The sequence below is a fragment of the Plecotus auritus genome (genome assembly GCF_963455305.1).
Source record: "Plecotus auritus genome assembly, chromosome: 4".
In the NCBI taxonomy this organism is placed as follows: Eukaryota; Metazoa; Chordata; class Mammalia; order Chiroptera; family Vespertilionidae; genus Plecotus; species Plecotus auritus.
In genome coordinates, this window is record NC_137775.1 from 148,354,812 (window position 1) to 148,379,253 (window position 24,442).

The window sequence follows — 24,442 nt, forward strand, 5'->3', positions numbered from 1 at the left end:
AAATTAATGAATAAATCTCTTTTTTGGAGTCACAGGATGGACAGTCTGAAATTTTATACACATTTTGGAATTCAGTTACTCAAGCACTTTATTCTCAATTTCAAGTGGCAACAAATTGTAAGTACACTATTTATTTTGCAAATTTATTTATTTTTTCCCTTTTTATTGAATTTATTGGGGTGATATTGGTTAACCAAATTATACAGGTTTCAGGTACACAATTCCACAATGTAAATTTATTTCAAAATTGTTTAGTTACTTTAAAATTTAATGTCAAGAAGTTTTCCTCTATCTATAATAATAAAAGCCATCGCAACTGAACAGATGACCGAATAGGCTTCATGGGGCAACTAGGCTGGCAGGGGGGTTAGTGAGGGACAACCAAACGACTGAGCAGCAAGCTGCGTGGGGTGACCAGGCCGGCAGGGGGGTTAGTTAGGGGCGACCAAACGACCAAGTAGCAGACTGCGTGGGGTGATCAGGCCAGCAGGGGGTTAGTGAGGCACGACCAAATGACTGAGCAGCAGACTGCCTAGGGCGACCAGACCCGCAGGGGGGAAGTTGGGGGCGACCAGGCCGGCAGGGGGGTTAGTGAGGGGCGACCAAACAACTGAACAGCAGGCTGCGTGGGGAGACCAGGCCTGCAGAGGGGGCAGTTGGGGGTGACCAGGCCGGCGGGGGAGGGGGGAGACAGTGAGGGGCAATCAGGCCGGCAGAGGGGGGCAGTGAGGGGCGACCAGGCTGGCAGGGGGGAGGCTGTTGGGGCAACTAGGCAAGCAGGGGTGTCAGTTACGGGCAGGCAGGCAGGTGAGCAGTCAGGAGCCAGTGGTCCTGGATTGTGAGAGAGATGTCCGACTGCCAGTTGGACATCCCCTGAGGGATCCTGGATTGGAGAGGGTGCAGGCTGGGCTGAGGGGACCCCCCGCCGTGCACAAATTTCGTGCATCGGGCCTCTAGTTGGTTTATAAAACTTATTGTTATTTCTTAAGTTAGCCATATATTCAGTTTTATAAGCAGCAAATAACTTTTTTTACATTTTTTATAATTATTATCTTGAAAAAATTCTTCAAAGAATAAATTAATTCTCCATAATTCAAGCATAGAGGAATTCTGTCTTAATTTTTTCTATGTGTAAAGCAATTGATGTTGAAGAATTTAATTAATGCTTGTAGAATTATTTTCCTAACTAAAAAATATTAAAATGAAAGACTGTAGCCTTTTCCTTATTGTTGAAAAAAAACATTTAGCCGTAACCAGTTTGGCTCAGTGGCTAGAGCATCGGCCTGTGGACTGAAGGGTCCCAGGTTCGATTCCAGTCAAGGGCATGTACCTTGGTTGTGGGCACATCCCCAGTAGGGGGTGTGCAGGAGGCAGCTGATCGATGTTTCTCTTTCATTGATGTTTCTAACTCTCTATCCCTCTCCCTTCCTCTCTGTAAAAAGTCAATAAAATATATTTTTAAAAAAAACAAAAGACATTTAGCCCTTGCTCAGTGGTTGGAGCATTGGCCTGTGCAATGAAGGATCTTAGGTTCAATTCCAAATCAAGGAATCTCTCTCTCCCTCTCCCTTCCTCTCTGAAATCAATAAAAATATATTAAAAAGGGAGGGGCAGCACCTGGGTTGAAGGTTCTATCCCAGCCCTGGTTGGGGTGCCTGCAGGGAAGCAGCCAATCAATGTGTTTCTCTCACATCAGTGTTTCTCTGCCTCTCCTCCTCCCTCCATCCCTCCCTTTCACTCTCTCTAAAAATCAATAGAAAAAGTATCATGGGGTGAGGATTAACCAAAAAAAAAGCAAAAGATTGAATGAATTAACTGATAAAATACCTGTATCATGAACTAAAATTTGCTTATCCAAATGTGATCCACAAAACTCTCTTAATTCATTTTTGCCATGAAATAATTGCACAGGGTAGTTCTAAACAATGAAATATACAAACTAGCTACTACCTTATGAATGTTATTGTCTAATTACTGAATGTAAGAATATTGAATGAATCTAGGCTTTTTTAAGCATTTTGAGAATGTGTGTGTAAATTTTTATTCACAAACTTTTGACTGAAAGTACCTAGTACATAAAAATATAGGGTGTCCCCCCAAAAACTTATATATACTTTTAACCCATTATGAATTACAATGGGTTAAATCTGAAAAAAAAAAAAAAAAAAGAAAAACATCAATTGAGCTATCAGCTGTTAGTGTGTATACATTTTGGGGGGATACCCTGTATAACCTAGTCACTGGCAACATGAGGTTGAACAATTCTCATTACCCACCTCCCTACTTCTATTTCTAAGGAAATATGCAGCAAGGCTGTATCTATACAAGAGGCTTCCATTAACGTGTGGCCAAACAAAACTTAAGCAGATAATTTATTTAGGGAAGATTTATTCCATTTCTGTAAATCACACTACTCAGAGATACTTTACATCTCCTTACATTAGGTATCTGTTTTGGTCAGCTTCTTCTGAGATAATAATTCAATACAGTATAAGTCACCAATTTTAAGCAGAAAATTCTATGAGTTTTGACACCTGTTTATATCCTTATTAACCTCCATTACAATTGAATATAGAACACTTCCATCACTTCTGAAATTTTTCTCATGTACTTCTGTAGTTAATCTCCAACTCCCACCATTTAGCTTCTGGCAATCACCCTATTTATATAAGGAGGCAATATGCAAATTGACCATCACTCCAACACACAAAATGGCCGCCCCCATGTGGACACAAGATGGCTGCCACAAGATGGCCAGCAGGGGAGGGCAGTTGTGGGGGACCAGGCCAGCAGGGGAGGGCAGTTGGGGGGGGACCAGGCCTGCAGGGGAGGGCAGTTGGGGGGGACCAGGCCAGCAGGGGAGGGCAGTTGGGGGGTACCAGGCCTGCAGGGGAGGGAAGTTGGGGGTACCAGGCCTGCAGGGGAGGGCAGTTAGGGGTGACCAGGCCTGCAGGGGAGGGCAGCTGGGGGTGACCATTTTGGGGCGGGGCTGGCTGGCCCACCTCCAAAGCCCCTCCCCACAGCCAGACCCACCCCCAGTCAGCCCCCCCAATTGGGGGTGTGGCCTTCCCACCAATTGCCCATGGCCCCTCCCCCCAGCCGGCCCAGCCCTGATTGGCCCCAATCAGGGAGGGCTGGCTGGCCAACTTCCCGCCATCTCTTCCTCCCAACAGGCCCAGCCCTGATCTGCCCCGATTGGGGCCAGGCTGGCTGGACCCCACCCATGCACGAATTGGTGCACCGGGCCTCTAGTATAAATATATTTTTACTAGTTCCTAACTTCATTATGAAAGTAATGGGTTTTCATGAGAACAGTTATCATCATGAAGTTTTTTTCACACTGTAAGCTGATTACTAATAAGCCAGTAAGAAAATACAAGAGTAAATATGCCTACAAAATATATAAGCATAATTATAAAATTTAATAAAATCTCAGTTTTTAGAATAAAAACACAAATGTAAAAGTCCATTTATGGCTATTGCAGTGTATCTGTTCTCAGGCATTCATTAAAAATGTATTTTATCACTTTAAAGACCTTTTTAAAATCTTTGAGCTGTTATAGTCAATATTTTATTTCTTGAATTAAATTTAATTTGTACTTTGAATATCTCTTCTCTCAATGAGACAGGAATGTACCAAAAAGTAGCCTTTAGCATACTTGAAAATGTTAAACCTTTAACTGTTATACCTTACAGTATTATTTATTTAGCATATTTGACCTATCACATTTTTTAGTAGAAGTTGTATAATGTAAACTTCATTCCAACAAGTTGTACACATATTAAGAAAATGTAACTCTAGGGAGTGAAACTAGAACAGAAATGCACTTACCTGCTAATTTAATCACCTATGTCAGTTCTAGGTCTGGTCGATTAGATTTTCTTCTCATTATAGCTATACTAAAGGCCTGGTGCACGAAATTCCTGCACAGGGTGTGTGTGTGTGTGTGTGTGTGTGTGTGTGTGTGTGTGTGTGTGTGTCCCTCAGCCCAGCCTGCACCCTCTCCAATCTGGGAACCCTCTCACAATCCAGGACTGCTGGCTCCCAACTGCTCGCCTGCCTGACTGCCCCTAACTACTTCTGCCTACCAGCCTGATCACCCCCTAACCACTCCCCTGCCAGCCTGATCGACACCTAACTGCTCCCCTGCTGGCCCGGTCCCCCTAACTGCCCTCCGCTGCTGGCCTGGTCACCCCTAACTGCCCTCTCCTGCAGGCCTGGTACCCCCCAACTGTCCTCCCCTGCAGGCCTGGTTGCCCCAACTGCCCTCCTCTGCTGGCCCAGTCACCCCTAACTCCCTCCCCTGCAGGCCTGATTGCCCCCAACTGTCCTTCCTTGCAGGCTTGGTCCCCCCCACAACTGCCCTCCCCTCCTGGCCTTGTCCCCCCCAACTGCCCTCCCCTGCAGGTCTGGGTCCCCCCACAACTGTCCTCCCCTACAGGCCTGGTTGCCCCCAACTGCCCTCCTCTGCTGGCCTGGTCCCCCCTAACTGCCCTCCCCTGCAGGCCTGATCGCCCCCAACTGCCCTCCCTTGCAGGCCTGGTCCCTCCCAACTGACCTCCCCTGCTGGCCTGATCGCCCACAACTGCCCTCCCCTGCCAGCCATCTTGTGGTGGCCATCTTGTGTCCACATGGGGGTGGCCATCTTGTGTGTTGGAGTGATGGTCAATTTGCATATTACCTCTTTATTATATAGGATTTTTTCCTACTTTTCTGCATGACTAATAATTTTGACTGAGGTTTTTGGTTGAATTTTACTTTGATACTGAATACTTCTATCTCCCTGTAAATATTCTTATTCTGGATACTGGCAAGGTACTGAGAAACATTTTGATCCCTTTGAGTCTTGCTTTTATGATTTATTAGCAAAACCTTAGCTGTGTTTAGTCTAGGGCTAATTATTTCTCACGGCTGAGGCAAGACTCTTCTTGGTATTTTACCAAATGCTGAATTTGAGATTTTCCAGCCTGGCTTTTGGGAACAGGTACTCTTCGAAGTTTTGTATAACTGGTATAGTCTCTCTAAACTTTGCAGAGTTTTTTTCTCCCAGACTCTGGAAATTTTCTCCCATGAATATGCTGATTACTGTATTTACCTGGATACTCTCAAAGGGAACCATCTGCAAGTTTCTGCAGTTCTCTTCATGCAGCTCTCTCTTCTCTGGTATTATGTCCTGTGTTCTCTAGTGGCTTCTGTCTTCCTGGTCTCCTGGCCAGTAAGGGTAGATGGGTCTCTTTCCCTTCCTGTGCCATAGCCAGCCACTCTTGCTAGGAAATTAGCTGTGGTGATTGTAGGGTACACCTCCTTTGTTTTTGTCTCTGAAGGAACACTGTCTTTATTGCATGATGTTAAGTGTGTTTTGGGTTTTGATTGTTTTAGATAGAAGGGTAATTCTGGTCCCTGTTACTCCATCTTGACCCAAAACAGAAGTTTTAAGAACAGTGATTAAAAATGTAACTGATCCCTCCTGGTCTGGGACCCAAACCAAGGTCTTTCTGCCCAGTGCCTCTCGCACCAATAGAATGAGATGGAGTTTGGTAAAGTGGATCAAGGATGGAAAAGGGTGAACTCTTGCTCTAAAACAATGGTTCTCAACCTTTCTAATGCCGCGACCCTTTAATACAGTTCCTCATGTTGTGGTGACCCCCAACCATAAAATTATTTTTGTTGCTACTTTATAACTGTAATTTTGCTACTGTTATGAATCGTAATGTAAATATCTGTGTTTTCCGATGGTCTTAGGCGACCCTGCTAGCGGTTCTCAACCTGTGGGTCACGACATTTACATTACGATTCGTAACAGTAGCAAATTACAGTTATGAAGTAGCAACGAAAATAATTTTATGGTTGGGGGTGACCACAACATGAGGAACTGTATTAAAGGGTCGCGGCATTAGAAAGGTTGAGAACCGCTGCTCTAAAAGCACCTTCTCCCTGAATTGGGGAGGTTTGGAAGCCTGTAAGGGATTCAGAGTAGGTAAGTGGGATCAAGGGCAATGATAAGGGTGAAGAGTTCTTAGAAAAGCAGTGACAACTTCTAGGAAAAGTTGGGGTATGCACAGTCCTAAAGGCTCGGTTTGCACATGGCACCAATTGTGCCTAGCAATGTGCATCTCCTCCTCACCCCCCAACCCCTGTCTGATTTTTAGTAAGTTAATGAAGACAAGTTTTCTAGAGGGTCAAAAGGGGGAGGAGAGGTTCTGCTTCCAGTAATCTGGAGCTGGGTGGTTCTGCGGTTGTTTACCCCATTATCTCAGCAACATCCTTCATACTTCTCTTTTTTTTTTAAATTTTTACTCATTGATTTTAGAGAGAAGAAGGAATGTGGGTGGGAGGGAGAAAGAGAAAAAAAGAAACATTGATTTGTTGTTCCACTTATTTATACATTCATTGGTTGCTTCTTGTATGTGCCCCGACCCAAGACCAAACCCACCTTGGTGTATCGGGATGATGCTCTAACCAACTGAACTTTACTTTTTTCTAGCTTGCATTAGTCCTTTTACAAACCATATATATATATATATATATATATATATATATATATATATTTCAGAGAGGGAGAGATAGAAACATCAGTAATGAGAGAGAATCATTGATTGGCTGCCTCCTCCACACCCCACAGTGGTGATCAAGCCTGTAATCTGGGCATGTACCCTGACTGGGAATCTAATCTTGACTTCCTGTTTCATAGGTCGACACTCAACCACTGAGCCATGCTGGCGAGGCTTGCATTTCTCCTTTTTTTAAAAATTTTTCCTCTGAGATAGAAACCTATTCAAATCTATACTAATAAAAGAGAAATATGCAAATTGACCATACCTCCACAATGCCCACCAGCCAATCAGGAGCGAGTATGCAGATTAACCCAACAAAGATGGTGGGTTAATTTGCATACACAGGCATGGAGTGGCCAGGCGGGACGGGATGCCTGCTATGAGGGGGAGGGCAGGGGGTGGAGGGAGCTACAGGAGTGGCGCTCCGGCCAGAGCGGAGAAGACTAAAGGTTCTGGCCAGAGTGAAGACAGAAGGTGGCGGCCAGAGCGAAGGCCTGGGTCCCTGGTGCCGGAGGAAAGCCAGTGCCAGCAGCCAGGGGAAGGAAGGCCTATTGCATGAATCTTCGTGCAACAGGCCTCTAGTTGCTTTAATAAAACTGAAAACAAAACTAGAGATTTTCTCTTTAGTTACTATTTAATCTCTCCTCTTTTTATCCAAACTTCATCTTCCTTTTCATACTGTTTATTTCTCAAGTAGGTGTACTATAGTTATCTTCCACCATTCTATTGAAATTGTCCTCATTAAAGTAAGCAATGACCTACCTCTTAATTACCAAATCCAGTGGATGCTTTTCAGTTCTTACCTTATGGGATCTATCTGGCTTTGTAGTCAAAGAAACTATTTAGAAGAAGTATAATATTTTTAAGCAAAAATCTCATTGAATTTCACATTCTGAGTGGTGTGTTACTACTAATAGCATTATTATTTCAGTAACTACCTTTGGGAGAACTCCAAAGTTAAGTTGTTTATAAAGCACCTGCCATTTATATAGCAGATACAGTCCCTGATGTGTATTATAGTACTTAAAATTATAGACACAAAATATTAAGGAAATTCAACCATCTGCAGAGTTGAAGAGTCTATACAATGTAACAGATTGTCTAAGTAAGTAGTATTTTGGCAGAAAATACCTAAAGGGAAATTTTTCTAGCTAGGAACATGTTCCTTCTGATTATAAATGTTCATGCTTAGAAAAAGAAGATCTGCTATATAATAAAATATTATCCAGGGAATTGACAAAAAATGAATGTACTTTATTCAAAAGATGAGGGACCTGAACCTATCACAATGAAGATTCAAAATATTCTGTATAGGAAATCTGCTGCCTTAATTATCTTTGGGTGATAGTTATTTCCAAGATGATTTTTAAGCTTTGTGTCTGTTAGTTTTCTGTCGTAATTTCCATATACTAATATTTGTTCACCAACCTGATGCTTTTTCTGCATCTATTTATTATGCTCACATGCTTTTCATCTTAGTTTGGTACTATGATGAATTGTAACCAGAACCAAGGTTTGACTGCCTGCTACCACGAAAACCAAACTCGTGACACAAATGCTGGTGAAAAAGGAAAGGGGTTTATTGGAGTGCTGGCATCTTGAGAAGATGGGAAACTCTTGTCCAAAGCCCATCTTAGCATCTCAGTGCATTCGGGTTTTTATAGCGAGGGAGAGGGAAAGCAGAACAAAGAGATCAGAAGGAGGGGCTGTGGACAGGCAGGCAGTATCCTTGCTGGTCCAGATATGGATCTTGAGTGTCAGCATGCTTGAACTGGTGAGTTCTAGCCAAATTCCTGCAGTTGGGCAACCTCTGTCAACTGAAGTCATGGTCAAGGCCATTTCTTATACAAGCAGAATTTGGAACTGCTGATGCCTGCAATATGCTTGTAAGGAGACTGTCAGTATATGTCAGTTCCTTTTATCTGTTTGTTAGTACATTTTATTCTAATTCCATTTCATGGTTTGTCAGAGTTGTATAAACTTTTTATTCCCTGTTATAGAATCACATTGATTGATTTTAGAGTTCTTAGGATAAATCCCTCTTGGTCATAATGTATTGTTCTTTTTATATTATTCATGGACTAGATTTGCTGAATTTTCTTTAAAATCCTTACCCAAGGATATTTTTTCCATTGAATTTTAGAGAGAGTGGAAGTGAGGGAGGAGAGAGAAAAACATTGATGAGAGAGACACATCAATTGTTTGTCTCCCACATGGGCCCTGACCTGGGCCTGGGATCAAGCCTGCAAACAAAGTAGGTGCCCTTGACTAAGAATTGAACCCACGACCCTTGGTCTGTAGGCTGATGCTCTAATCACTGAGCCAAGTCAGCCAGGTTAGCATTATTTTATTTATTCATTTTAAATTGCATTTATTGGGGTGACATTGGTTAATAAAATTATACCAACATTATTTTAAGTGGCCTCATTGGAATACACCTTTTATTTGACCTGTAATGTAGGCTATTTGTCCCATCATCTTCATATACAAAAGAAACTTCCAGCTACATTTCATTGTTTTATCATTTATCTAATGCATTTATTGTTTTGCTTGGCAGCATCTATGTTTTTGAAACAGGCATTTGAAGGAGAATACCCTAAACTGTTGCGTCTTTATAATGACTTATGGAAGCGTCTTCAACAGTACAGCCAAAATATTCAAGGAAAATTTAATGCAAGTGGAACCACAGACCTCTGTGTTGACCTACAACACATGGAAGATGATACACAAGACATATTCATACCAAAAAAGCCAGATTATGAGTATGTTTGTTTAATCAAACCTATTTGTTGGCATGTTAAGATTTTGTCTTAATCTTATGCTGGAATAGGTTCTCTGGTAGGGAAAAAATTGAATATACGCAAAATTAAACCTGAAATTCTCTTAAATTACTCATGTTTAGGAGCCACATTGGAAAACAACATATATCTCATTTATTTTTTTTTTAATTTCTTTATTGATTAAGGTATTACATATGTGTCCTCATCTCCCGTTACCCCCCTAACCCCCCCTCCCCAACTCATGCCCTCACCCCCCTGTTGTCTGTGTCCATTGGTTAGGCTTATATGCATGCATACAAGTCCTTTGGTTGATCTCTCCCCCTTACCCCCACCCTGCCTTCCCTCTGAGGTTTGACAGTCTGATCGATGCTTCTCTGTCTCTGGATCTATTTTTGTTCATCAGTTTATGTTGTTCATTATATTCCATAAATGAGTGAGATCATGTGATACTTATCTTTCTCTGACTGGCTTATTTCACTTAGCATAATGCTCTCCAGTTCCATCCATGCTCGAGTTTAAAGCAGCCACCTTTTCCTCCTATATTGAAAAAAGAGTATTATTTTAAAATTTTTATTTGCATACCAAATCAATTGATTTGCATGCCTTTAAACACTAGAATCATATTTATAGTGAAAAGCCTGACTCAGATAACAGACTGTTATCACCTACCTTGTAAGAAAAATGTTGGATTTTTCATGGGTGATTTTAAATGTTTGTTTCTTTCATTTAAAAATAAATACTTATGGTTGAATTATATCTTGGTCCGGAGGCACTAACTGGGTTGCAGGTTTGATCCCCAGTTTCATTTGGTACGTGTGCAGGCAACCAATTGATGTGACCCTCTCACATGGATGTTTCTCTCCCTCTCTTTCCTTCCACTTTCCCTCCCTCCCACTCTAAAAATCAGTTGAAAGAAAATCTTCAGTGAGGATTAACAGCAATAACAAGAAGATACAGTTTAGAGGGCAAGCCAATAGATTAGATTTGAGAGGAAAAGAATCAGGGATAAGCTTGAACAATAGGAAAAATAACGACTTCTGGGTGGTTAGCACTCCACTGACCCACTCTCCAGTGAAACTGGTTAGGACTGAAAATAACAATTTAAAGCCTCTGGAAATGGTCCTAAAAGCAAACAGCAAATGACAAATCATTTACTCAAAATCTGTGAAAATTTGGTAAGAAAGAATTTAAGAGCCTGTGATATTTGAGCCAAGACTGTTTCTTCCCTCCATTCTCCCATCTCAAGGCATACACTCTACTTCAGACTGCAACAAAGAACAAAAGGCTCCCTTTACCCTGTCAAGTTGATAAACTTCCAGATCTCTAGAGAATTTTTATAAGAGTTTATTTGAGCTAAATTGATAACATATGCCAGGAAACAAGATCTCCAATGCTCTAGAGAATAACAGATTGGCAATTTCTTTTATGCATTTGAAATTAAGGAGGGGATGTAAGGAAGACTGGAGAAAGTAGGGTGGGCATTAGATTACAGGATAGTTAATGAGATTATGTGCTATCTTGAGGGTTGATACCTCCTCTTGAGGGATACTACTTCTGGTATTTCAGAAATGTGTTAACCTAGAAAAACGGACAGGGCTGGTTTAAAATGTTTCCCCAAAGAAGTTATAGGCCTAAGGCATGACTACTCACCATGACCAGCCCAATTAGGAATTTATGATCAGAGTACTCTGTGAGGTTACTTTCCATAGAAGTCTTTTTTTTTTTTTTTTTTTTTTATCTACAGCCCCCACCTCCCAATTGGAGGGCTCATCCTGCCCACAGCTTCCCATAGCTGAGGCCAGGTTCAGGCAAATGAGATCAAGGAGTGGGTACTCCATATTGTACCCAAGCACCACTCCAGGAGTGGCATCTCTACCTTATTGTGGTTTCCTGAAAATGCTGGAGTCTTAATAAACCTTCCCCTGGCTCTTGAAATAGTGGTTCATGCCAGGAAATGTAGGCTAAGAGGACCTCAGGCTGCTTCCCTGCTTCACTAAGTTCCTAGAGTAAGGTGTTACCTGAGGCTTTTTCTTAAGACAGTTTAATGCTGTCCAGAATCTGATGTCTTAAGGGCTTAATGATTAAGGGAGTGGATGGATAGAAAGGAGAAAGTGTCATGTTAAAGAAATTGAGTTTCTGTGCAGTTACAGATTTTACTGAAAAACAACAGTCTACACATCTGGGAAGCTCTGTAAACTCCAAGTAGGATTCACTCAGAAAGACCACAAATAGACAGGTTTATTCCATACTTAACTCATTTCAATTTTATTTATTTATTTATTTATTTATTTATTTATTTATTTATCACTTTCATTAGCATGTAAACTTTGAGGACAGAGAATTTTTGTAACTGACTTCACAGCAACATTTCCTACGTTTAGGAAGTAGCTGACAAATTGTGAAGACTGAATAGTATTTGTAGGAGGGAGGGAAATAGAGGAGAGTAGGAGTGTGGAAAAGTTCTCAAGTGTAGAGATCTTAGAGTTGGAGCAGTTTAAAATGTTGGCTCAGATATATGGAAACTCCATAGTAGAGATAAAATAAAGGTGGATGGATTCCTGGCATGGGACAGAAATAAGTGAGTAAAGTTATCTGTTTTGACATTGTAGCCACCAAGGATCCTTATAGCATTGGAGAACAGGAAGAGTATTAGTACTAACATTTCTGTGGAAAAGGGAAGATGCTTTTTTTTTAAATTGGGTTGACTTTGGTTAATAGAATTATAGGCTTCGGGTGTACAATTCTACAATACAGTACTTTATCTTGTATGTTGTATATTGTATTGTGTTGGGGAAGAAGTTTATTAAGGTTAATAAATGTCAGGAGGAAAAATAGAGAAGACATTTAAAGAGATGTCATAGACTTCAGTAGAGGATTACTTCTAACAGATTTAGGCATTAGTTCTTCACTTTTCCAATTGTGGTCTTTCTGTCTTCATCTGTTATACTTTACCTGCATATTTCTTTTATTTTCCTCTTTTTTTTATCCTTACCTGAGGATATTTTTTCCATTGCTTTTCAGAAAGAGTGGAAGGGCGGTAGGGAGAGAGAGAGAAAAACATCACTGTGAAAGAGACACATCAACTGGTTGCCTTCTGCATACACCCTGACCAGGTGTTGGGGAGCAAACTGCAACCGGTATATGCCCTTGACCAGGAATCAAACCTGCGACCACTTGGTGTGGGGGGCAACTCCGACCAGTAAGCAACACTAGTCAGGGCAGCCTGCATATTTCTTTACTAGTGTGTTAAGCATTTTAAATCTGTATCTTTCCAGCAGTTAAACTGGGCCTGGTACATAGTATTCCCAGTAAATATGTATCGAGTGAAATACTTATTGAATGAGAAAGTATCAAGTGATAACCATGGAATTATGACACAGAGCCAAGAGCATTCTGACACCTAGGTCTTGTCAGTTGATCAGAAAGGGTGGGAAAGGAGAAAGCCAGGTTTTATATACATGAAGTAGCAGGTCATATGTTTTCAAGGTTAATATTTAGGGTGAAGGGGATTAATTTAAGAAAAATAGTGGCAGGACAAAAGAGAATGGTAGGGCTTGTAAAAGGATCATAAATAGGGATGATGTGAGAAGTTAAGGAATTAATTATAGGAGTAAGAAAGCAGACAGAAATAATGGTTATAAACATTTGATAGTAATTGTCAGAGGAAAACTATAAGACCCAATAACTGGACTGTTAAATGAAAATCAACACAAACAATTGAAGACATATGAAGAGTGCAGAGGAAAAGAAATGTTTAGTAGGTTACATTTTCATTTGTGAAGAATATTGTAAAACAAATTAGCTTAGAACTCCAGTGGGGAGTATTCATGTGATTGTAGGACGTTAACAAATACTTTTTATTTTCTCCTCATTCTTATTAGTAACAGTTTGGGCATGGGAAGGTAGATAAAAACCTAGACCTGTATGTATACTTCTCTGCCAGTCAGTGAGCTTTCTGGGAGGTTCCAGCTATGGGTGGAAAGGATTGAGCGAGTGCAGCAATTTTCAACCAGTGTACTGCAAGATTTTTTAATTTTTTTAAGGAAACCTTTATAGTCTTTTTCTTTTTTTTTTTAAATTTTACTTACTGATTGATTTTAGAGAGAGAGGAAGGGAGAGAGAGAGAGATTGAGATTGACTTGTTGTTCCACTTATTTATGCATTCATTGGTTGATTCCTGTATGTTCCCTGACCTGGGATCAAACCTGCAACTTTGACGTATCGAGTCACACTAACCACGGAGATACCCAGCCAGGGCAACTGCAAGAATTTTTAAAACATGCAATTCCTGACTATTTATTAAGAGGACACTTACCTCTTTTCCCATAGATTGTCAAATAAAAAAAGTGACAACAGCTCACAAAATATCTGTCCGGTGTGAATGCCCTGTCGTGAACCATAAATATATAGGTCATATGATAGAGTTGCATCTTATTGGTCATGTCGCATAATAAGGTTGCATCTGATTGGTTAGTTTTTAGTACCAGAAATCCTTATATATAAGTATAGGCATCTGATTTTTTTTAAAAAAGTCACTTTGGAACAAAAAGTGCAGGTAATTCTTCTTATTCTTTTTTATAAATCAATGAAGGTTATATCTATTATTTTTGTCAGATTAGCAAAAAATATATTATTTTGGTGTGCTGCAGAATTTTAGTAACTAGTTCATGTGTGCCATGAGAAGAAAAAGGTTGAAAATCATAGTGGAACAGGTCTCTGCAGATTTGATACTGTATAAAGACAGGATTTGCTAAGTAAAGGCATAGCCCCATTAGAAATTAAGATTTTACAGTGTTAGTCTTTGAGTTTCAAGTGACAAACTTACTTCAGTAGGTATTAGTGTATGTTATATTACATTTATACCTAGGATTTATATATAAATTAAAATATTTAGTCCTTAATAGTTTAATTATTAGATGTATTTCTATTTAAACAAAATTTTTTCTTTTTCTGCATGTAGAGTTACATTTTATTTAGATTTGTTTTTTAAGTAAGGCACTTGCAGCCTAAGTTCATTTTTAATACATTTTGTTTCCACAGTCCAGAAAAGGCTTTAAAAGACTCAATACAGCCCTATGAGGCTGCTTATCTATCCAAGTCCTTATCTCGACTCTTTGACCCTATCAACTTGGTTTTCCCCCCTGGTGGTCGTAATCCTCCTTCTTCAGATGAACTGGAAGGTATTATTAAAACTATAGCAAGGTATGTATTTTTAATATGGCATGTTATTAAAATGCCATGTTTGTTATGTATGAAAGCAGTGTATTTTAATTTATCTTAAATTACTTAAGTAACTAGTGGCCCAGTGCAATGCACATTGAAAGGAAATTAATTAGAAGAAATATTTTAATATCGCTATTCGCCCTTTCTCTATAATAGAAGTGTCAACCAAATTCACAATCGACGATGACAGATCGAAATACACGCATTCGATTGGCGACAGCAAGAGCTTTATATGTATCGCGAGTCGGCCTTTATTTTTAAATTGCCAGTGCACGTCATATGTACCAGCCAGTCGGAGGGATGGACAGACAGACAGTCACTTAGCCCTTTATGTACATAGATTAGTCCTGCAGTTATATTAAGAGTTTTGTAGTGAATGAGTGCACAGAAAGTACTTAAGCTTCTAATTAATGAAACCGTTTTTTAAATACAGTCTAAAAATAGTCTATTCTGGTTATTCTGTATCTTGTCAATGATGCAAACTCTTTATGCTATAGTAAATTTCTACTATTACATAGGAAAGTATAGGAATAATTTTATAAATTGAGAAGCTAAACCATAGAGATTTATGTTTTTTTTCTTAAATTCACAAAGTACTTCATGGTATACACAGGATTATAATCCTCACTAGCTTGCTTGTATTTGCTATTTTAAGCTTTCTGAATGAATGTGGTAGCTTTTAAAATTCCCAAAAGGGAAGGTAGCCTAGCAGAGGTGCCATCTGAATGCTAACAGACAATGTAATTATAATGTTGCCTTCAGAAATTTACAGTTGACCCAGATTAATTTGCAACTGCAACTATCTCAGTTCCCATCATAGCTAACAAATTGTCATAACAGTAGGTTTGTACATTTTGTAGATGAACACTTTGAGGAGTAAAAATAGTAGTTAGCCAATATAGGACGACAGTATAGAAATGTCTAGATTCTTTTACGCTACAAATTTGATGACGGTGATTCTGAGGCATGTGAGAATAAGACTAAAAAGCCACAAGTATAATTTACATAAGCATCTCTCCAGGTACAAATATACCTATAAAGTATCTAAATTGCCCAGCATTTTTATCCCAAATCTCTCCACAATTACCATGACTTTCCAAAGTCCTGACTCTAGGTTTTTTTTTACCCTAATGTATTTGTATTTGTTATCTGTGTAGTGACATGGTAGTGACAAAAACAGTCCTGGATTCAGCTTGGTCTCTTTGACCTGCTTATGGAAATATTAAAGGAGCATCTCTCCCCTTCCTCTATGCAGTTTGACAGTGCTGTAATCAAATATAATGTGGAGCTTACAGAAGTATACTTATGCCATTGTTTAAAAGAGAACATTAAAGAAATTATGTCTCACTGTTGTATGAAAAAACATTTTTATCACACATAGTATGTACTAGTGTTGTTTCAAAGTCCTTCATTTTCTTTATATAGAGAATCTGGTAAGTGCCAAATTTATTCTGCTATGTCAGAGACAATAATTACTTCTCCTGGTTTCTACCTCTATATGGGTTTTCATGTAATTTTTAGCTCCTGGTATTCTTTCACTTTTTTTTTTTTTTTTTGGTTGATAGCTCAAATGCCCCAATTAATTCAATGTTAAAGTTGAAAATAAACATACTTTAATAATTAAAAATTCCAAATTAAATTCTTGCTATGCTTGTGATATAATTACAGAGCCACACAAAATAGCATGAATTGGCAAAATTTCTAGAAACTGAGTATCTTAATGTATCTCCTGTAATTTATACTTTTAGCCCATGTCCTTCCAAGGTCATCATTTCCATTCAAGAGCTGTCCTTTCCTTGCAGATGTCTGTGATATGCAGTGTCTCTAATTGCACTTATCAGTATTCACAAGAGTGCTACTTTTAAAATCTGTACACAATTTACTCTCATAATCACAGCCTAAACCCACAGTGGTATGCTTTCATTAATGAGAAACTGGTCATTAACCAAGCCATCTTAAAGCACTTTTTTCCTAATGCTGAATTTAGGAGGGAAAAATGAAACAATGCAATTAATTCTTACAATCAATGAAATCTATAAAAAGAATTACCATATCACTTGTTGGTTTTAGGTTTATATGTTGTTCTTTACTTTGCTCATGAGCAGTGCTGCTAATAAAGTCTGCTCTTGTTTTTTCCAGTGAACTAAATGTAGCTGCCGTTGATGCAAACCTCACATTAGCTGTGTCAAAAAACGTGGCCAAGACCATCCAGTTATATGGTGTAAAATCAGAACAACTAGTAAGTGATATCCCTTCTATAAACTTTCATAATTTTGTTTAAAATTACTAATTATACAATATTGGACTAATAATAAATATTGAATTGACTGAAGATTTATTTACTTTAGTGAACTTTTGAAACTTTCTGGTGAATTTAAACCAGAAAAAAAGGTTGCATTTATTAAAAAATGGCTCTTCACCATTGTTAGACTTTCAGCTGTTTGATGTATTTAAAACAATAGCTATGTAATGGAATCATAATCTTAATTCTATACATTAATGTTTTAAAGTTAGGCACACATTTAACTGGTATATATGAATCCTCACTGAAATCTAAACACTAAGGCTTTAGTATATATTTAACTGCCATTTATGAACTAATTTTAGAGAATGTGCCAAAATCTGACATCTCTACTGTGTTTATAGGGTAGTCAGCCATATCTTTTAGCCTCTCTGACTGCTCTGAATTGAAATGTCAGAAAATAAAATAATCTGGTTTTACCTATGTCCTAGTAGTTCCAGTTGGTGCTGGAATAATTTTTAGGTAGGTTGGTAACAAATTGAACTGAAGGAATTTGTATGAAATGATCCTTGATGATAACAGTCATACCATGAGGCTTCCTACTTTTATTAGGATGGCTAGATTTTGTTTGCATATTAATATGGTATTATTTTCCATTCAATTGTTCTTGTAGCCTTGGAAAATTAATTAGAAGCCTCTTTTTTCTAAACTTTGTTTCTTGGAAACTGGCCCTATAAAGATAATCAAAGCTCTTTATAGGCAATTCAATGACTAATTTTTCTCTCAAGGGTTTTTTTTTATAGAAGCTTTATTATGATCTTTATTGCTTGGTTTATTTCTATAAATGGAATTCAGTACTGTATCCAATAGAGTTTAGGGTAATTATTGAAAATGTGAGAAAGATAATCCTTATGAGATGATCCCACCTATGAACAACATTAGAAGGAAGAGCCAGCATTAATAGGAATTATTTTACAATTTTTGCAGCAGGAGAAGGCAGTGGTAATGGTAACTTGTGACTTCCAGTTAAGGCAGCAATGGCAAAAAGAATTGAGAAAATAAAAATATATCGACAAACATCTGATTAAATTTATACTGTTGGTTAAATAATCTGTGACCCCAAATTACTCATGGCTACCAAACCTACTGTGCTAAAGGTTAACAGAAACTTGTTGACTTAAAAAAATTTTAAGTGGCCCTGGCCAGGTAGCTCAGTTGGTTAGAGTGTCATCCTCATACACCAACATTGTGGTCAGGGTACATACACCAGTCAGTAAACAAGTGGAACAACAAATTAATGTTTCTCTCTCTCCCTCTCCCCTTCCTTACTGTCTCTAAAATCAATAAATAAAAATTTTTAAAAATGCTCCTTAAACTTTTTTAAATGATTTTTTTCTTTTCCTTTTTTAAAAAATATATTTTTATTGATTTCAGAGAGGAAGGGAGAGCGAGAGAGATAGAAACATCATTTATGAGAGAGAATCATGGATTGGCTGCCTCCTGCACACCCCCTAGTGGGGATTGAGCCTGCGGCTCAGGCATGTGCCTTTGACGGGAATCAAACCCTGGACCCTTCATTCTGCAGGCCGACGCTCTATCCACAGACCCAAATGGCCTACAGCCAGGATTATTTTTTTAATAGTACATGTATGAAGGCATCACGGGGGGAAAATGTGAATACTCAATAAAGGAATGAGATTTAAGAGTTTATATACCACTTTTTTAAAAAATCAAACAGAAATCCTCACCCAAGTATATATTTATTGATTTTAAAGAGAGAGGAAGGGAGAGAGAAAGAGAAACATTGATGTGAGAAACATTGATCAATTGCCTCCCGTACACATTCCAACTGAAACCTCACAGCCGTTTTGGTGTACGGGACAACACTCCAACCAACTGAGCCACCTGGCCTGGGCTATATACCATCTTCATAGGGAGTGTTGAAGAGGGGATGGAACATAGGCTACTTAGGGGAGAGTATATTGTTTTTAGAAAGGATGAATGGGCTCTTAGAAAAACAGATGGAAAATGTGATAGTTTGTATGGGTGTGATGTTTACTTCTAGTTTTCTCTCCTGTGACATGAGTTAATCTTTCCTGGTGAAACTCCTCCTGGGAAGATTTACAACAATTGAGTTCCTTTTGGAGGATCTGTCTTTAGGTAGAGAGATGAATTCACAGAAAGCCTCTCCCTGTATTTGCTGTTTTTCAAGTACTTTCTGCTCAAAATAATCAGTATACCAAAGCAGCATATTTTTTTTAGGTGATTTTATTGTGATGACATTGGTTAACAAAACCATACAGATTTCAAATGTACAATTCAAAAGAACATCCTCTACATACTGCATCATGCACCTAGCGGTCAAAGTAAAGCCTTTTTCCATCCCCATTGATCCCCCTCTTCCACCTTCCCCCACTCCTTTCCCTCTGGCTATCACCATACTGTTGGTGTGTGTGTGTGTGTGTGTGTGTGTGTGTGTGTGTGTGTGTGTGTGTGTGTGTGTGGTTTTTTTCTTAATCTCTTCCCCTTTTTTTTTTTTTCAATCAGTCCCTCAATCCCCTTCCCCTCTAATGGCTATCAGTCTGTTCTTTGTGTCTTTGCTTCTGTTTCTACTTTATTTGTTAAATTATTTTGTTCATTAATTCTACATATAAGTTAGATCATATGATAATTGTCTTTCTCTGACTGGCTTATTTCACTTACCATAATATTCTCCAAGTCCATCCATACTGTCGAAAAAGATAAGATTTCCTTATTTTTTATAGCCAAATAGTATTCTGTTGTGTAAATGTATCACAGCTTTTTAATCCACTCATCTACTGATGGGTACTTAGGCTGTTTCCAAATATTGGCTATTGTAAATAATGCTATAATGAACATAGGTATGCATATGTTCTTTCAAATTAGTGTTTTGGGCTTCTTCAGATATATTACCAGAAGTGAAATCGCTGGGTCAAAAAGCAGTTACCTTTATACTCTTTTCTATGGTAGCTGCAAAAATTTGCATTCCCACCAACAGTGCACAACGGTTCCATACCCTTAGTTCAGCAACCACCCACATCTCCCCTGTTTAAACATCTAAGAACTTCTTAAAATGAACTAACCAAAACTAACTATAATATGCTATATATTTTGGAAGTTTAGAGGAAATAAAAGAATATGTGTGTGTATATATAAGACATAATTTCTTGGATGTAGATTTATTATTTTTACTTTTGTTAATTCACAACATATGTGAGCACTGTCTTTGCTGAGAACCCTATTTAGTTGGGAAATTTAATTTCTTTTTTTAATATATTTTAATCTATTGATTTTAGAGAGACAGGAAGGGAGAAAGAGAGAAACATCCAGTTGTTCCACTTATTTATTTTTTATCCTCACCTGAGGATATGTTCATTTATTTTAGAGAGGGAGAAAGAGAGAGACAGACAGACACAGAAACATTGAAAAGCTGCCTCTTATACATCCCCTGAGGAGCAGGGCGGGGCGGGGGGGGGGGAGTTGAACCCACCACCTAGGTATGTGCTCTGACTGGAAATCTAACCGGCAACTTTTTCGGTATATGGGACAATGCTTCAACCGGCTGGGGCTGTTCTACTTATTTATACATTCACTAGAGGCCCAGTGCATGAAAATTTGTGCACTCGGATGGGGGGGGGCGGTCCCTCAGCTCGGCCTGTGCCCTCTCGCAGTCCAGGAGCCCTCGGGATGTCTGACTACCGTCCCTGTCCCCCATTGCCCGCCACTGCCAGTCGCCACCGCCCCCCGATTGCCATCTCCTCCTTCTGCCCGCTGGCACCCACCTTGGCTGGTCTGGTGCTGCCTGCTCGCCGGCCCCGCCTCCTGCTGACCAGTCATTCTGCTGTTCAGTCGATTTGCATATTAGGCTTTTATTATAAAGGATTGGTTGATTCTTGTATGTGCCCTCACCAGGGAATGAACCTGTACCTTGGCATATTGGGACGGTGTTCTAACTAACTGAGCTACCCAGCCAGGGCAGGAAATTTAATTTGTAACTAATCATTCTAATTGCCTTCAAAGATTGACAGTAGTAGCAAGGAATATTGAGCCCTGGCAACTTCAGGTCCCCTTCTCTTCCTTCTCAAGCCTCCACAGAAAATGCTTCAAGAAACAATGATAATTTGGAATCTTGGTTACAAATTAGTGAGGGAAATACTTTATAGTCTTGTAAACATTTCCATGTGTTGATTTGGAAAAGTCTCTAAGATATATTATTAGGTTAAAAAAAGAAGGTGAAAATAGTGCATGTCGTTGTCCCACCTGTAAGTAAAAAATAGATATGTAAATAAAGGTTTCATGCTTTTTCTTCTTCTTTTTTGCTGGAAGGTCACAAGACACCATTAGTGTACAAATGTGGAAGTTTGGTCTAAGGATGGGGAGAGAAAACTTTTGTTTTTCATTTTATGCCTTGAATTCAGTTAGTTATATTTCAGTTTTTACCATATGCAAGTTTTTAACAGAATAAGTAGCACTCAAAGAGACTGTTCACACTGAGTAGGGCTGAGGAGGCAGGGACAAGTGACTTTTAAGGAAGAGGCAGGTGCAGGTGGCTTTCAACAGAAGTCTGGTAGCTGTTGAAGTAATCTGTGTTCTGGACTTTGATTTACACCATCATAAAGTAGTACCTTCAGCCCAAAGCCTCGCGTTCTCAGGACTGTTTCTGCAACTTTGCTTATACTAGTATGCCTGGATTCGTAAACTCATTGCTTTTTCTTTCCTAGAATTCCTGTGATCCAATCTAATATTCTTGAGCCTGTGACCATAACTCTACATCATTCCAGCCATTGCAAGATATAGAAAGGGTTTAGGCCTTCCCTCTGGGTGAGAGGGAAGCCATTTATTGGTGGGTGTAACAAAGGAGGAGGAAATCTAACTTAAAAGGAAGAATTGAATAACAAGAAGTAGTAGTAAACACAAATAATTGGTAGACATAAATCTAAGCCTTAATTGCATAAAATAAGAAATAATAGTGACTGATTTGGGACATACAAACAAGATAGAACTAAAATACAAGTCCACATTAAAGTTTAGAGTGGAGAACAGATAATGAATTTTGAAGCATTCTAAAATGCTTGTATGTGAAGTGTTTTTCTTTGATTAATAAATTACAGCATTCATTATTGAAAAATGGGAAAGCTCATTTTACCTGACAGTGAATAATAGTTCTTTGTCAACGAATTAAAAATATGCAGACTTGTGGCTCTAAATTTAATTAACAGGCCGGTGTTTAGGAGCTGGTGATTGGTTGTGGGTAGGTGGAAATTCCATCTGTTCAAAAGCACAAGGCCCTTGAAGAAAAATAAAGTAAAAGCTCTGTGATTCTTTCTTGGCAAATTGTGTTTGCCTTCCCCACCCCTTGTGGTTACCAAACCCCATGAGCCAGGTGGAGATTTTGACTTAAAGGACAGGAGCATAGAGATGTGAGGAGATTAATGAGGAAGGTAGGTTGATAAAAGGTCTTTGTAACAGAAATACAAGGTTCTGAGCAATACAGAGTTGAATTACAAAGCTATATTTTATTCCTGAGTGCTGGTCTTGCTCATCTCTCATGTATAAACAATATTTGATTTTGTTTCCAGCTTTTTGGTAATATGTTAACTATTCAAAAGGGAACCCATCTCAAGTTGTCTTCTCTTTGATAACAGATTTTAAATTGTGAAGATTTAGTCTGATGTAAAGATGTAATGTCACCACTGAATCTGCTTAGTGATTGAATGAACCTGTTCTTGTTTTTATATACATAAATATGTAGTGAAACCTTTCCTTTTTTTTTTTTTTATCAGTAGTCAAATATTTGACAAATTCAACAGTCTGAAGTATAAATAAGAACCAAGAAGGAAATAAAAGTATCCTCGGGGCCCTGGCTGGTTTGGCTCAGTGAATAGAGCATCAGCCTGAGGACTAAAGGGTCCCGGGTTCGATTCTGGTCAAGGGCACATGCCAGGGTTGTGGGTTCGATCCCCAGTAGGGGGCGTGCAGGAGGCGGCCAATCAATGATTCTCTCTCATCATTGATGTTACCATCTCTTTCTCCCTCTCTCTTCCTCTCTGAAATCAATAAAAATATAATTTAAAAAAAAGCATCCTCGGAACTGCCAGAATTGATGTCACAATGTCCATGCACTAAAGTATACCCTTATTTCATAGGAAAGTCTCCCAGCTTTTGTGTGATTAGTTCTCTAGTTCTTTAAAGCACATTAGACCAAGATAAGGGGAGATGAGGAGATAAAAAAAGAGAAAACTGATACCTTAGCAATGTAAGAAGGCTAGTAGCATCACCAAAATTTAAAGAAAAAGGAAACTCAGAGTTTCCAAAGAGATGAGGTACGGGGCAGAGGCAGCCATATATACCCTACTGAGCTCTGATAAGTCACTTTTTTGTTATTAAGAGAAAGTTTATTTAGAAAGTCACAGAGATAAAAGAAGTGAGTGGCAAAAGAAATGGGCTCAGGAACAAGTTACAGGGACAAAAGAAAGGGGCCCTTGGAGCTTAGGAGAGAGAAGGGGAAAGGAGAGGGACCGGAAAGGTGTGGGAAGAACTGCTGGCTCCTCAGTCCTAAGGGATTTTAAGGGGGTGGATTTTAGGGGAAGTCCCAAGGGAGGATCTCAATAGAATATTCAGCAGCTTTCCAGGTGGGTCCTTTCAGGGTCATGCTCTCCACTGATAGGTTGGCACCAGAGCAGGGGGTCACTGGTCCTGAGGTCAGCCATGGCATCGCTCCTCTGGTTTTGCTGCTTTTCTGGGCCTGGAGCTGAAACACAACTGAGGCCTAGATGTTATCCCTGGGATTGATGCTTAAGGAAGTGGTCCTGCCAGGGGTTTGTATGGGGGTTTTATGAGGCTATTCTGCCCCTTGTTCCTCCTCTAAAGGTATCTACCACATGACTAGCAACAGGCCAGGGGAGGAAAGGTCAGGGGAGGGTCATAACCACATGACCAGCAACATGGAAAGTGAAGGGGGGCGCGCCAAATCGCATGACCAACAAATGCTAGAGGAGGAAAGGTGAGGTCCTAGTTATCTGTTTTACCCTTTGCTAAGCACCTGGGGCTTTCTGCCCTGGTGGCCTTCTGTACCAGGCCCATGGTCCTTGCTCTGTTCATGTCTGACTAACTGCCTACCACGTTCCCCCCTCAAGGATCTTAGCTCTGAGTCACTTTTAAAACAAAGTAGGTATTAGCACCAAAAGCACTGGTCATTGTAACACTAGTGAACATACGCCGTAACCACTGATACCACTAGCCATTGCCACTTTAATTTCTCAAGCGGCTTATTCAGGAGCCTTTCCCCACCTTCATCATAGCACAGAGCCCACATCACCTGCTGTTTCATGGGAGGTCAGAGCTTTTATTAGTAATAGTTTACCACTTATAGATTAAACTGGGTTTTGTAGGCTCTTCTGAGATTCTAACCATTAATTTTTCACATAATTAATGTGAGAAAACTATGGCTTTTTTTGGCCCACCTACTACAAATGGTTGTTTTAGAACACAACCTGATTTCAAGTTGGTGATTGTCCATAAGAAAAGGCAAAATTAGAGTTATTTAACCTGATGTCAAAAAACCTTATGTTGACTTAATAGCCGTTATCATGGGTGGTAACTTCAACAAAGGATTATTCCC

At 39.3% G+C, this 24,442-nt stretch overlaps 1 protein-coding gene across 1 annotated transcript in view; it reads left to right on the forward strand.

The window, feature by feature from the left end:
* The window catches only part of COG5 (component of oligomeric golgi complex 5), a 233,785-nt gene that overhangs the window by 157,842 nt on the left and 51,501 nt on the right, over nucleotides 1-24,442 (forward strand). The window contains exons 11-14 of the mRNA XM_080663906.1: nucleotides 36-117; nucleotides 9,113-9,317; nucleotides 14,376-14,537; nucleotides 16,698-16,797. Coding sequence (XP_080520032.1) covers nucleotides 36-117; nucleotides 9,113-9,317; nucleotides 14,376-14,537; nucleotides 16,698-16,797 — 549 coding nt within the window. The remainder of the gene's footprint in view (nucleotides 1-35; nucleotides 118-9,112; nucleotides 9,318-14,375; nucleotides 14,538-16,697; nucleotides 16,798-24,442) is intronic.